This window comes from Homarus americanus, unplaced genomic scaffold (genome assembly GCF_018991925.1).
Source record: "Homarus americanus isolate GMGI-L3 unplaced genomic scaffold, GMGI_Hamer_2.0 scaffold2539, whole genome shotgun sequence".
Taxonomy (NCBI): Eukaryota; Metazoa; Arthropoda; class Malacostraca; order Decapoda; family Nephropidae; genus Homarus; species Homarus americanus.
Window position 1 is genome coordinate 3,108,140 of NW_024725489.1, and position 13,993 is coordinate 3,122,132.

Genomic DNA, 13,993 nt, shown 5'->3' on the forward strand with positions numbered 1-13,993 from the left:
AAAAAAAAAGTACACCAGTGTATCCAATTTATATGAATGTATTATATGTTTTTAATAAAAATTAATAAAAAAAAGCAATGTACATAAAGAACTGCACACTTACCCCCAAAAATGGAAGGCAGATCCAGCTGGACATGACGGAGCGAGAGAGCAGAAGTGATGCTATCACGGGCAATGCTAATTTATGACTGAGCACGTGACATGTGTCCCTTTGTTTACTAACGTGGGTGGATCATGGGGTCTGTCCGCCTTTCTCCCTTGAAAACTTAGCTTATGTCGAATATGTCATCTTACGACAAATTGTGTCCTACTTTTTTATTTTTATTTTTTTAACTATTTTAATTTTTAAATTATTGTTTTGACAAATAATTTTGTCCGGCTTAAGCGGAGTCCGCCTAAGCAGGGTCTGCCTTGACGAGGCTTAAGTGCACCTGACACCTTTGACCAGAATACACATAAACATGTAAATAACTTAGACATAACTTTGTTAACAAGTAGAGCATCAAAATTTGATGAGTAAATGCAGAGTATTGGAGACCCTCACAAGGCTGGATTAAGGGGGGGTGGCAGCCGCCCTATACTTTACCTGTAGCAGACGCTTGATAAAAGCTTGAATCCTTTGCAGTGACCCATCGGATATTAGAGCCTTGAATAATAAGTTCAAAAAGGCACTGTTTGCTGATGAAATTCCAAAGGCAGGGTCTTGGATCTGTCTATACATCACTTGATAAAATCTGAAAAAGAAAGGATTGGGCTTGCATTATCCAGTTATGACTTGGTAGAAATAAGAAAGGTAATGGTCGGGCGCGTTCAGCTCAGCTCAGGTCAGCTGGATGATGAACACCACTTGTGCCTTCTAGAATTGTTTTTGGAGTTTTTTGGTTTTAGGAATTTTGGATAAATGATTCAACCTGTATTTATTGGGAAATACAGGTCAAAATAGGCTAAAAGGGTGATTTCAAATTCTGTTAGGCTGGTGTGACTGTCATACAGGACTGCAAAATATAAATTACTATACCATCAAAACCAACGTATGTTGACAAAGGCAGTTCATCAGTTTGCAAAATGAACACTGAGTCAAAATTAATCCACTAGAAAAGATAAACACAATACAGTAATGCCTTTCTTGCATATATGAATTATTGCAGTAACCAAACTGAGGCACAGAGATTACTAAAGTACAGTACAGTAAAAAACACAGAATACCAGACCACCTGAGTACTGTCACGTCTGAATAACAACATGAATCCAAGAAAAAATATTTAAATATTCAAACAAATATCTTCCATGTCATTTATTATTATTGTGGAGTGATGCGGTGTAGACTGCACATTCCCGCCTGAATCACAACAAAACAGCCAAGCTGTACTCAGTCTATGCGCGTTGCTATTACTCAGTGCAGACATGCCTCTTGTGACATATCAATAACATACATTGTAAGAAAAATGTCCAGGCAATTATGTTCGGATAAGGCTCCAAAGAGCAGAAAGCGCCTTACCATGAATGATAACTTGAAGTGCCTAGCCATAGTCAACAATTACTGCTATGTTCCTGAGATACTGCAAAAATTTGGAACTCTGAAAATACTGAAGGCATAGTGTAGTAAGTGTGATCCACTTCATCTCCACTGAAAGTGGGTCCCTCACATAACCGTATAATCTTCACTAAATTAGATATGTTGTCGACTCGCCAGGCAGTACTCTAAATGTGAAATAGAAATAAAGGTAATATAATATAAAACATATGTATCACGCTCTCCCCAAAGTGATGATCACAACATATTGTACACTGAAACAGCCAGGTGTCTCTCAAGTCAGCTGGCTGGCTGGCTGAACTTATCCACTCTCAGTGTCACCCATAGGATGGTTCTAGGAGCTATTATTGTATTGTACATAAAATATGTGCTATTGTATTTTATGAAGTGCTATGTACAGTACTATTTTCATTGTTTACTATAGCATTTTTTGCTCATTTTTGGTGTATGTAAAATATAGAATAAAGAAGGATTAGAACCTATTCCCTTTTACATCATTGTTAAATCTTCCTATGACAATGAAGGGGATTTCATGAACATATCCACTTCATTGCCAGAGGTATACTGTACACATCCACATCATGCACTTTATCTCATACTGCACAAGGCCATCCATGCCACATACACTGTATGTCATGAGTAGGGAACCTTAAAAAATCTTCTTGTGGCTCTGAAAGTTTCTTCTATCAAGACCCTTACTTACATCTAAATCACTTTAAATAAAAATAACTGAATTTTCTGAAAGTATATCATAAGTATCATTATTTTACTTGAACTAATTTAATATGAGCTTAAATAAGCCAACATGTGTAAGTGTAATATACTGGCTACTGTTTTGTACAGTTGTGCCTCCCTGCTGATATGGACGTCCGAATAAAAGATTCCGTCTGATTAACGTTATCGCTGTGGCTTAATTAGTCCAGTACTCGAGGGTTTTTACTGAATAGACAAGGGCAGCCCCGACAACCCCCAATGATCCCAAACACCTAACCAAATAAAGAAAATAAGTGGAAATGGATTCCACTCATCATTATGAGACACGTATGTTTGCAAGAAAATAAATGGGCTGCACAAATAACAAGAACCTGGGAAGGACTTTCTTCTTTACGTCACATACTCATTATCAATCTGGGGACTGAAAATCGAAAGGAAATATATAAAAATTACTAAAATACAAATAAACCACACGTGGTCAACTGTTCAAGTCACATTCAAGAAGGATAAACATGATCTAAAAATCAATATGAAAGCAGTTAATATTTTCTGTCTTCAGATGGCAGAGATATATTCTTCAGAGAATATTGCAAGCTGAGGGGACTGGACAGTGCACAAGTGTTTACCAATTGGGCAACTTGGCCAATTAAGGTATAAAGCAACAATGACAGGCTGGCATCCTGGGTCATCAGCTCTTGGAAGCAGTTGTCTTCCAGTAGACTAGCCCCCAGAACAGTCACCATGTTCTACAGTCATGGAAGTCGATAGTAGAAGGTGCTAGTTTTACTTACAGTCACTAGATTAATTCCTTAAGAGTTGGGCAAATGCTCTTAAGATTCATGGATTGCTTTGGCAACAGTTTCTATAATGAAAAGCTTCTAAAAATTTGAGCAAATTTATCATCAGAACTAAAAGGCAACTACCAAAATCGATATCCAACATAAACATGATAATGGAGGTCTAAATATTTAAAACTGTAATTCTCACTGTAAGGCTGTAGACAACTGGAAAAGATCCTTGTCAATATGCGATAGAAAGTTTGGTACTAATTTTGCAGTGTAAGTGTATCTTTGGGTTTATGACTCTTGGCTATAGCTTAGGAGCCCTGAAGCTGGATGAGAAATCATGATGTACATATTTTCTTCTGGTCCAATTGTTCAATGGTACATTTAAACAACACCAAGTATTTTTTTTTTCTCAACAATTCCACTATTAACAAGTATTTATACACAAAAGCAACCAAAGTCTGACTGATTCAAGAGGTCATGTCCTTAGTCCTGTTTCAGTAAAAAATTACTCAGTACAGTATTAATTATGACTGCCAAACATAAGGCACATTAGTTATAATCTTACCTATCAGAAATTTGCTGCTTGTTGCTCAATACTTGGTATATCAGTTGAAGAGCTTGAGTAGCTATGATAAAGTTGACAAGATGACATAGCTTGTATAATGTGTCAAGCTTTTCCTCTAAAGCACTGCCTTCCAGCCGGGAGTAGGGGAAAGCTCTGTTGATCCCTCGCAACAGGGCACTCATAAGTCGAGTGTCCACTTCTCCCTAAAGAAAAAACAAATCATATACTCAAATCTACTACATTTTTTAACTCAGTGATAGTCTTGAGCAACTAACTGTGTATAGCCTACAGATTAAAAACTAGGTTCTCATGGACCCAAACCTTTGACTGGGAATCTAAAAGTAATATCTCCGTTAGCCGGAATCCTTCAAACCCGAAACTCTCCGATAGCTAGAATTTAAATTATCTCGGAAGATCATTCCCAAAGCTGGAATATTACTAAAATTTATGTCCACAGGAGAGAGAACTTAGCTGGAATGGATGGAATCACTATGAAAGTGTTAAAAATGGGAGATGGAGAATTGAACTGATAAAGAGTGAATAGGTTAGGCATAATAGAGGGAAGGGTACTAAAGGAATGGCAGAGTATGAATAGATCACCTATGTAAAGGGAATGCTGCCCTGAATGAATGTACTGTATAAAAATATAGAGGAATAAATACTGATTTTAAGTGTGGTTGTCTTTGTATGTGAGAATTCTGATACAAACTGAGAGTGTATTAGTGGAAGAATTGTTTGGGTTCAAGAAAGGAAGAGGAAGTGTAGACCAAGTGTTTACATCATCATCATTTCATTCCTCTATATCACTACAGTGATCCCTCGGTTAACGAGCGCCTCGGTTAACGATTTACCTTCCATAAGATTCTTAACTTCGGTTAACGAGCAATCCCTCGATTAACGAGTTTTTTACGAGTTGACTTCAACATGTTTTCGCTTGCATTTGGCGGTCCACCAGCTGTAGTATTAGTCCGCCAATACAGTAATCGGTTTTAGGGCTTAAATTCCTTAGTCATTTTAACAATTATTGAACATAATTGAAGGTAAAGAAACTAGTTTCTGGTGTGCCATCCAGCCTGCTAATACAGCAGACAGGCATTAGTCTCTCTCTGTTTTCACTGGAGGTAACATCTTGTTTGAGACTCTCTTCAACTAAACGCTTTTATTCTGTATTTCCAAGCAAATTATTGGTCATTTTGAAATTTATTTTACATATTGACAATATATAATGCAGTGCAGTGTTGATTTAAAGAAAATAATCTTGAATTACACCAAGAGAACTAAAATTTTATGGGTGAAATGGTGCCATGGGGTGACTTCTCTTCCACCCCAATGCCATCTCTTCTCCCTTCTCCTCCACCCCCATTCTAATTCACATCATCATCATTATCATCCAGGAGCCTTCTACATACACACCTCATAGTAAGTGTACTTTTCTACCTTTTTTGTTGAATTTAGGCAATTTTCGGTGAGCTGGAACCAATTACCCAAAAACCCATTGAAACAATGGTTTCGGTTAACGAGCAACCTGCTGGAACCAATTGTGCTCGTTAACCGAGGGACCACTGTACATTTACGTTTGTATCTACCAGACACACAGGTACAGAATCATTCTTGAGGCTGTCAGATACACATCCTAATAAACTTTTTTCTAGCATAGTGTCTGTCAGGTAACTGAACAGTTGTGAAATTTCTGAGGGTGAATTAATACTGATGATATATTGCATCATTACATGGCTTATGGCTGCTCAAAGACATTTGAAACAGGGCGGGAGAAACCCAGATTTATCTCACACGTTTGTAGAACTGTTCCCAAATGTAAAATGTAGATCTGTACAACTGAGAGAGTTAACTAACATATGTGTTACTAAGGGAGTTTTTCATGAGACATAATGCACCAAATTTCTGAAAAAGCTTCCTAATTCTAGGTTATTTTACTTACCTTTTTTGTACAAGCTTTAAAAAAACCAAAATACAGTTTAAGAAGTTCTGCAGCAAGCCTGTTATCATCATCGGAGAAAATCAAGTCTTTTAAAAAGCAAAGGCAGTAGTATTGAGCTTTTTCATTCACATTTGGCCTGAAAAAAGAAAATCCTAAAATCAATACATTTGAGGAAACCCAGTTTCAAAGTAAGAAAAATTAATACATCCTACAAAAACCTCATTTTTGGATCAGCAGGAAAACAGTTATGACCCCCAAGAGACACTGAATACAAGCTCCTCAAATAGATTAGCCTACAGCCTCCAAAGGACAGACCAACTTCACATTGTTAACAACAGTTAACCTTTCTAGTGGTATCAAGTGTATGGGCATTCATGGGTACCAGGTAGGTGTCACAAAAGTCTAGGGTTTAAAAACCCAAAATTAAATGTCTTCATGTTTATTTATTTAACTCAGAAACCAATCACTTAACTTAAAAACGGATTTATGAGAATGTGGTTGGATCTGGACCACATTACTGTTTCCACTGAACCAATTTAGGTTCAGTAAATTCTGCAAGTAATTTAGAAATTGAAACTAGTCCTTTCTCTCCCTCTCAAATGCAGTTACCAATTAAGAGACTGAAACTGATCCACAGGGGATTAGTAAATACACTAGTAGATCCATTTTGGCCTACCAAGATTTGATTTCCTTTCCATTTTCAACTTCATCTAGTCAATTCAGTTCCTTCTCTAACTCAGATAGTGGGGGAAGGAAAGGGTTAATACCTGGAGTTTTAATCACCATCTTCCACAAAGAACCCACAGGTAGGAGTCGTTCCTTCAAGCGGTAGTTTTAATTACTTGAACCTCTTCCCCTCCTTGCGGGATTGTCAAGGGTAAAGTTGGCAAGTCTGTCCACCTTGGCTGATGCATTATAGGTCATCTTACTTATGTGGTTGGTATGGCGGAGGTGTGTTTGTTTACAAACGCTGGTGCCCAAATTAAAGACTGCACACAGATTATCATCAACATGGGAGATTTTAGTATACTACCCTAACTTGACAAGGAATTTTTTTTTTATATTTCAGACAAAAATGCACTTACAAAACTGCTAAAAAGTTCAATTATTTACCTTCAATGTGTTTACTTTATTAATATATGTTGCATAAAGTTTAGTGGTGGATGTCCTGCCAATGAAATTTAGCTCTATATATTTTAAGATTTCTAGCCCAGAAAACTGCCAGTTTATATTTTCCAAACAAAAACTCACAAAACTGCTAAAATGTTTAATAAATTATCTTAAATGTACTTATCTTATTAGTACCAGCATTTGTAGGATGAGATGACTCAGCAGCTGAACGAGGTTGCACTTGGCAGTAAAATAAAACACGTCTTTTGAAAATTTCTTAATATTGGCCATAAAAATATTGTTAGAAACCAATTATAAAATTACCATTACGTTTTTCTTTGTTCATTAATTTGATTTACTATATACTGTATATCCAATAAAACAAATACAAAGAGGGTAACAAAGATCAGCTACTAGCCACCTCTTCAAATTCCAATATTATATATTATTAGTTCGTTTTTCTGCCACCCCTCTCCGTCATGAGCTGCAGTGTGGGGTCCTTCGCATTTAAAATTATGCATGTGAACACGACAACCCTCGTCACCGGAAGAAAGTGATTAAAACTCAGGGCATTAATGTCCATCTACACAACTTTAAAGTCTTCGAGTCAGCATTTTCTAGGCAGTGTTCTGTAAAGCCAGGGACCATAAACAGGTTTTTTGTCAATTCTCTTAAAAAATAGTTAACAAGTAACTTTTTTCCTAAAATACCATTCATTCCAAGTCCATTCCGGATCAGTTAGTTCTGGTTTGAATTTCAGGGCCTTAGATTTTGGTTCAAAATCAAAACATAGTACAGTACAGTATCTCACAGTATATCATTAAAGTATATTAGCTGACCAGCACAACATGAGCCCAAACACTAAGAGGCAGTGCATCATTAGTGAGCTTTCTGAGGGAAATGTTAAGCCCACTCTACAAGAGGCAATCAGTCATTGGCTAGATATGAGGCAACTATGAAGTAAACTGGAACGTCAGGTCGGTCCTGTGACCACAGCTTATGGCCAATATCTAAAGTGACAAGCAGAATACCTGTACAAACAGTTGATGTGAAATCATGACTCATTAGCCTACAGCCTTACCGTAGTTAGCAACTTTTGCTTCCAGGACCCCATTTTAAGGCGTTAGTGCAATGGCAAGGTTTAACCAAGCAATCGATAAGACTCGGCCAACAATGTCAAGGAAGTTCCCTGGGTTTTTAACAAAGAGACTTTGTGAAATAATAAACAAGTTGTTGTTTAATGCAGACTTGGCCATAAAATGGGGTTTGAGAATTCCTCCTCCATTTACAAAATACTGGGCATAAACTTCCTTATATGAAAATGCCAAGATAGAAATTGCAGACACTGTCTATAAGGATATTATTATTGAATCTAATTATTTACATTAATCTGTACACTGTAAAAAAAAAAGACAACAGATTGAACAAGACCTCCAAGAAATTGATCACTAGAACTAAATAAATATGAGAATTATGAAAATCAAAATATATAACTACAAAGAAAACTACAGTACTGACAAACCTCAGTCTGACCAAGGACTTCTATGAGAGAAGAGGAATTGGAATATGAGGAGGAAATAGTTGGAAGGAATAAGAAGGTAGAACTACTCTGTACACTCTTCTTTAACCAAAAGGTTGCTTCAACCAGTCAATCAATGTCTGCCCCTTTCTAAATCCTGAAAATGTTCGGCAAAAGACAAGGTAATTCGGGACACTGACATCTAAAAGTTTTAATCCTGCAGACACAAAGTGCCCTCTAAAGATATGGGACTGGAAGTAATCAATTTTTGAAATTTTACATTTCTCCTACAGGTATAAGTGAAAAAGATTTTTTCTGCATTGGGTCAAATAGAAAGATTCCAACAAGCCAGCTTAAGTTAGAGCAATTACCTCTAACTTTAAACATGAAATGCAAGAGATGCAAACAAATGACTAGATATCATAAATAGTAAGATAAATCTAAAGTTAATGGCAAAATTGACTGTTCAAAATGCCAATTGTCTGCAGCCTAAGGATTCTAACTTATGATTTCTTGGGTGGGTTACCTTGGATGGGTCATGAATGTAGGCTTATGAAGCTTCATAATGTGAACCCCTCCTAGTCCTGAAGACTCCCAAGAAAAATATACAGTAGTTTACTTTGAATCAGTTTTAATTCAATTAATTTTGAAGGGATGAATATTGTCACCAACCTGCACTTGGTCTGTTAGAACATCAGAAGCTAAACATTCAGATAAACTAGATTCACCATCTATGATAGGACAAGTTCAATTACAAATGAGCCACAAAAAAATAGCATTAAAGTTTCATCAATATTTTACAGCTGTTTTCCATACTTGCATGGGTTAGCAATGATTATGTGATGGCAGCTATTGTATACTGTAAACCAGAACGGGAAGCCAATGCTTACCAATGCAAACCCAGGGTGCAGCAGGCCAGAAAATGCAGAAGAGATCAGCAGATAAGCACAGCTCTGGTAACTCAGTTGCATTGGGCATGTTGAAGCAACTTTTTATCACTCAAGGCCCTTCCTAACACCCACCCACCCACAGGGAAGGAGCAGCTAACATGGTAGGGTCACAACTCCCTGAGGTAATCAAAGACTACCTGCCTACCTGTCATTAAAAATTACTGTACATTAAAATATTTCTAATATACAACAGACAACTGCATATGAAATGGTGATAATTTACTAGTGCACATTCCACGAGAAAATGCACTACAGGTATTAACTTAATAAATAATTACCAAGCAATAGCTATAAAGATTCTCACCTATACAGCATCACCTCAACTGAAGTTACAACTTGGATTTTGAGTGCTGGTTGTCTCTGAAGTAGTGTTCTCAACCAGTACATGGTTTGTGCAGCAACTTTTCTTGAGGGATCACCTAACTTGTTAATAATAGCCTCCACAATAAGGTTAGGCTCTTGATTGGGATTACTTTTCAACAAATCAACAAGACTTTGTATTCCTTTCAACTTGTTCTTGTCCACTGTGTCATGAGCAACCTGATCAAATAAATTATCATTAGCTTTTGAGTGACTATGTATATTTTTTATTCATTCATGAAAAATCTTTTCTACATGATGAAGGATGATCACAATAAAGAGCAACACAGACTCTCTGAGTACTTTCTCTTGCAAAATTACAAACTAACCTGAGTGAGTTGTCTGACAAGCTTCTGATAAACATAGGCAAGCTGATCTTCAAAGTACCAGAATGCCAGCTGTTTTTCTGCTATCTCACGATTAGTGACAATGACAGGGGCCAAACAAGAGAAGCTGTGGGCTTCAAATTTCTTAGCTTGTCTTCTACCTGGCATAAAGGTTGACTGAAACAGCTCCAGCAGTGAACCTGGAAATAAAATTTACATTTCATATGGAATTTCATACATATGGATCACTAAAGGACAAATCCACTGGAAATTTTTTCTAATTAATGCTTATACATTTCAATTGAGATATTTACTTGGAAAAGGGTGAACTCCCTAGAAAGTCAATAAAGTAACTATCATAAGGACAATCAAAATCATGACCAGGATCTACTTATCAAAACTAGGTACAGTACAGTACTTACTCATGGCCTCTTCATACCCACTCTTAGCTTTTGGTGTCACCATAGCTATAAGAGAGTTGAGGTTACTCAAACTGTGAACTGGGGAGTCCATACACCTTAGGACATGTGCAGCTAATTTATCTCGTGATGTGCCATGGGACATCACAGTTTTTCTAAACTTAACCTCTTGCATTTTTGACCCCCTTTCTTCAACTGAAAAATAAGTATGTTCAGGGTTACATGAAAAATTCAGGAATTATCCTTTTTTTTTCTAAATACAGTATTACCCCGGTTTCACTTTCTGCGATTTTCTCATTTACTTTTCTCATTTACGCAGTACCTTGCCAGAACCGGACTTTCACTTTCCGCGGTGCATCTACTCATATACGGCACAGTGAAGTATAATTTTTGTTTATTTTTTTATTTAGCTCATAAAATTCATACAAATTACCCTGCCAGAATATAATTTACATTGCTGGAATTCTTACAATATGATGATCATTTTGAATATAAACATCATGGATTTTACATTAGACATACAAATTTTAGATCTAATGTAATAATTTGGTTTACACAAAGCAATTATTTTATTGTTTGTGCAAAATATATGAAGTTTACATTCAAAATATTCCCTGACCTGCAAGGAATCTAGAAATGGCAATTATATTATCCTAACTTTAGTCTGGGTTATTATTTATTACTAAAAATATAAATATACTATTTTCTCCCAATCCTTCTCTGGTAGGGAGGGAAGGTGGGGGTGGGGGGTAGGAAGGGAGGGAGGGGGAGGTGGGGTATTTTGATTGACAGATAGTGTCCTTGAAGAATATTTCTTTGTTTATTTACTGAAGATATTTGTTTTAGCTCATAAAATTCATACAAATTACCCGGCCAGAATATAATTTACATTGCTGGAATTCTTACAATATGATGATCATTTTGAATATAAACAGCATGGATTTTGCATTAGACATACAAATTTTAGATCTAATGTAATAATTTGGTTTACACAAAGGAAATATTTTATCTTTTGTGCAAAATATATGAAGTTTACATTCAAAATATTCCCTGACCTGCAAGGAATCCAGAAATGTCAATTATATTATCCTAACTTTAGTCTGAGGTATTATTTATTACTAAACGTTAAAATCTAGTGTTTCACCCAATTTCTCAGAGAGGTAGGAGCCATTTGAGTTTGATGGACATTAACCTGGCGACTGTATTTCTCTTAAATATTAATTGTGTGAGCATACCATCATAAAATTTAGATGTTATTTTTACTACAACATAGGAATTGTGTCGGAAAAAGTGGAGTTTGGGGGTGGGCCAGTCTCTATTGGAATTAATCCCATATGTTCTGTTGTTCACTTTACGCGGTTTTCACTTTCCGCGGTACCCTGTGGGTTCAATTGTGGGTACTACTGTACTGTTTAATGAATAATCCTGTTCAGCAGTTATAATGTTTTCTACAAGTTTTGAATACAGTACAGTACTGTAACTTATTTATATACAGTACTGTATATCATATTTGCCAGAACCTGCCTTGATAAATTATGAACATTATACTGTACACTTAACAAGCACAGAAGGCAACAAGATGATAACCTCGTCTGGTAATACAGTTTTACAGTACAGTATGGTAATTATTTTGTACCATTTAGCCTAAGAGATTTAGTACATTCCTTAAATTTCAAGTACAAGTAGATGAAAATAAAGCTGCCAATTATGAAACAATTATTCAACTGTATATTCATCATAAAACAAAAAAATTCTGCTACCTACTCCTGTTGTAATTAATAACATCGTGCTGAAGAATTTCAGCTGCTAATTCCTTTAGCTTTTGCTTAATAAGAGGATCAGTAGGAATGATCTCAGGCTCTTCAGTCATAAGCTGGAAAGGAAAAGTTAATTAATTCTAGTGAAATAATCAAGGTATGTAAGAATTATAAAATCAAACAGTTACTACCGGCACTTATATGTCAAGACCTGGCATATGAGTAGAGCATAGTACAAGAATTTATCTGAGTACAAACACGAAGACAAGGTTGTATATAAGGCTATAAAAATCTAAAGAGTTAAAAAAATATGGCAAAGGCAATGATATATGAAGACATTAAAATTACATCAATGTATCACTCACTTCAATTGCATCAACTTGTAATTCAAACCTTTTATGGCTTACCTGCATGTACCAATCACTTCCAGCTTTTATCAGAGGAGTAGAACGAGGTTTATAGTTGAGCCAAAGAAGAGAAAAATCCACACCGTCTGACTTAACTTTACAAGGATGTAAAAATTTTGTGGAAACTGAAGATTTTGGCATCTGTAAGTTCTGTAACAAAATATTTGGGCTGTACAGTATTAAATAGCAAAGCCAATTATTTCCTTATGCTAAAATAAAAAGAATGAAAACAGGTGCAAGACTTTTATAACTCAAGCATTTTCAGAAGAATTTACAGGCTGTAACTCTTACATTAACTGAAAAAAAAATAAAAATTATATCAGCCCAATTTTGTCTCCATCCTTTAGAATAAAAAAGGTGTCTAGGAGGAGGAATTTTATTCAGGACTAAAGGCCAAAAATCTTTGCCATCACACAAACACATGCATTTCTTGACCCCTCACATTCCTTTTACATTTTTGAACTTAGGATAATCCTTTTTGTTTTACACATTCTGTATGTAGGATTGTGTGCATGTAAATGATTAAAAAAAATATATAAATTACACATATCTACCCCAAATTATTAGTTGAATATAACTTGCATTGCTGGAATTCTTGTAAGATGGCGATTAATTTGAGTATAAACATCCCATAGTTTGCACTACACATAATGTTTTTTAGTAATTAACTTTGTACATTTTAGTACAGGTTGTGATAACTATAATATTTTTTCCACAACTTGAATAGCATTACTGAAGACTTTTAGTAGTTGTGGAAAATATCCTAATTTTCCCCATAAGATTAAGTATTCACTATATGCGTCTCAAACCATCTAAGCTGCCAGCCTATTGAGTCCCGGATTAGCAGGGTCCAACCAGAAATTGGGGACGCTCAAGAAAATGCACAGATTTATGGAAAAGCAACTTCTGAGACACGAATTTGCGAGGTCAGTCTGTAGTTCTTGGACTCGGGAACCCAACTAATTATTTCCATTTAAACAAATTAAAATATTTTTTATTTGATAATTTACGATGACATCTGGTACATAACCCACGAAATATTGTGACCCCACTGTAATAATCTCAGATCAACACTGCCCTGTACTGTATATCCCAAACTTTGCCTCATCTGATACAATTGTCTCTCCCAAAATTTCTCAGTCTCCCAATTACCTGTACAGTGGTCCCTCGGTTAACGATATTTCGGTTAACGAATTACCTTCCATACGAATCTTCAATTCGGTTAACGAACAAAAATTTGATTAAGTTTTATATTAAAATTATTAGTCATTTTAACATTTATTTAACATAATTGATAATATATGCAGTACAGGGAACTAGTTTTTGGTTCGCCCATCAGCCACTTCATTCACCCACCAAAGCGTCTGTTTAATTCTCTGTACAGTGGAGGAAACATCTTGCTTATTGGTAATTCTGAAATTTATTTAACCTATTGATAATATATAGCGCAGTGCAGTGTTGATTTAAACAAAATAATCTTTAATTACAGCTAGTGAACTTAAAATTTTAGTGGTGAAATTACTGTATTGAATCCAGCATGGGTCCAAAGAAATCTAAAAAGGTGAGTTCAATTCAAGTGAAAGAGGAAATTATTAAGAAACATGA

The 13,993-nt window shown here is 35.7% G+C and overlaps 1 protein-coding gene across 2 annotated transcripts in view; it reads right to left on the bottom strand.

Annotated features, from left to right (window-relative positions):
* The window catches only part of LOC121864989 (CCAAT/enhancer-binding protein zeta-like), a 42,621-nt gene that overhangs the window by 23,921 nt on the left and 4,707 nt on the right, over positions 1-13,993 (bottom strand). For both annotated transcript variants that reach the window (XM_042364249.1, XM_042364250.1), the window contains exons 3-10: positions 12,389-12,538; positions 11,989-12,097; positions 10,228-10,419; positions 9,809-10,005; positions 9,424-9,659; positions 5,541-5,676; positions 3,602-3,804; positions 587-734 (exon numbers count right to left, since the gene is read on the bottom strand). In XM_042364249.1, the coding sequence (XP_042220183.1) occupies positions 587-734; positions 3,602-3,804; positions 5,541-5,676; positions 9,424-9,659; positions 9,809-10,005; positions 10,228-10,419; positions 11,989-12,097; positions 12,389-12,538 (1,371 nt within the window). The remainder of the gene's footprint in view (positions 1-586; positions 735-3,601; positions 3,805-5,540; positions 5,677-9,423; positions 9,660-9,808; positions 10,006-10,227; positions 10,420-11,988; positions 12,098-12,388; positions 12,539-13,993) is intronic.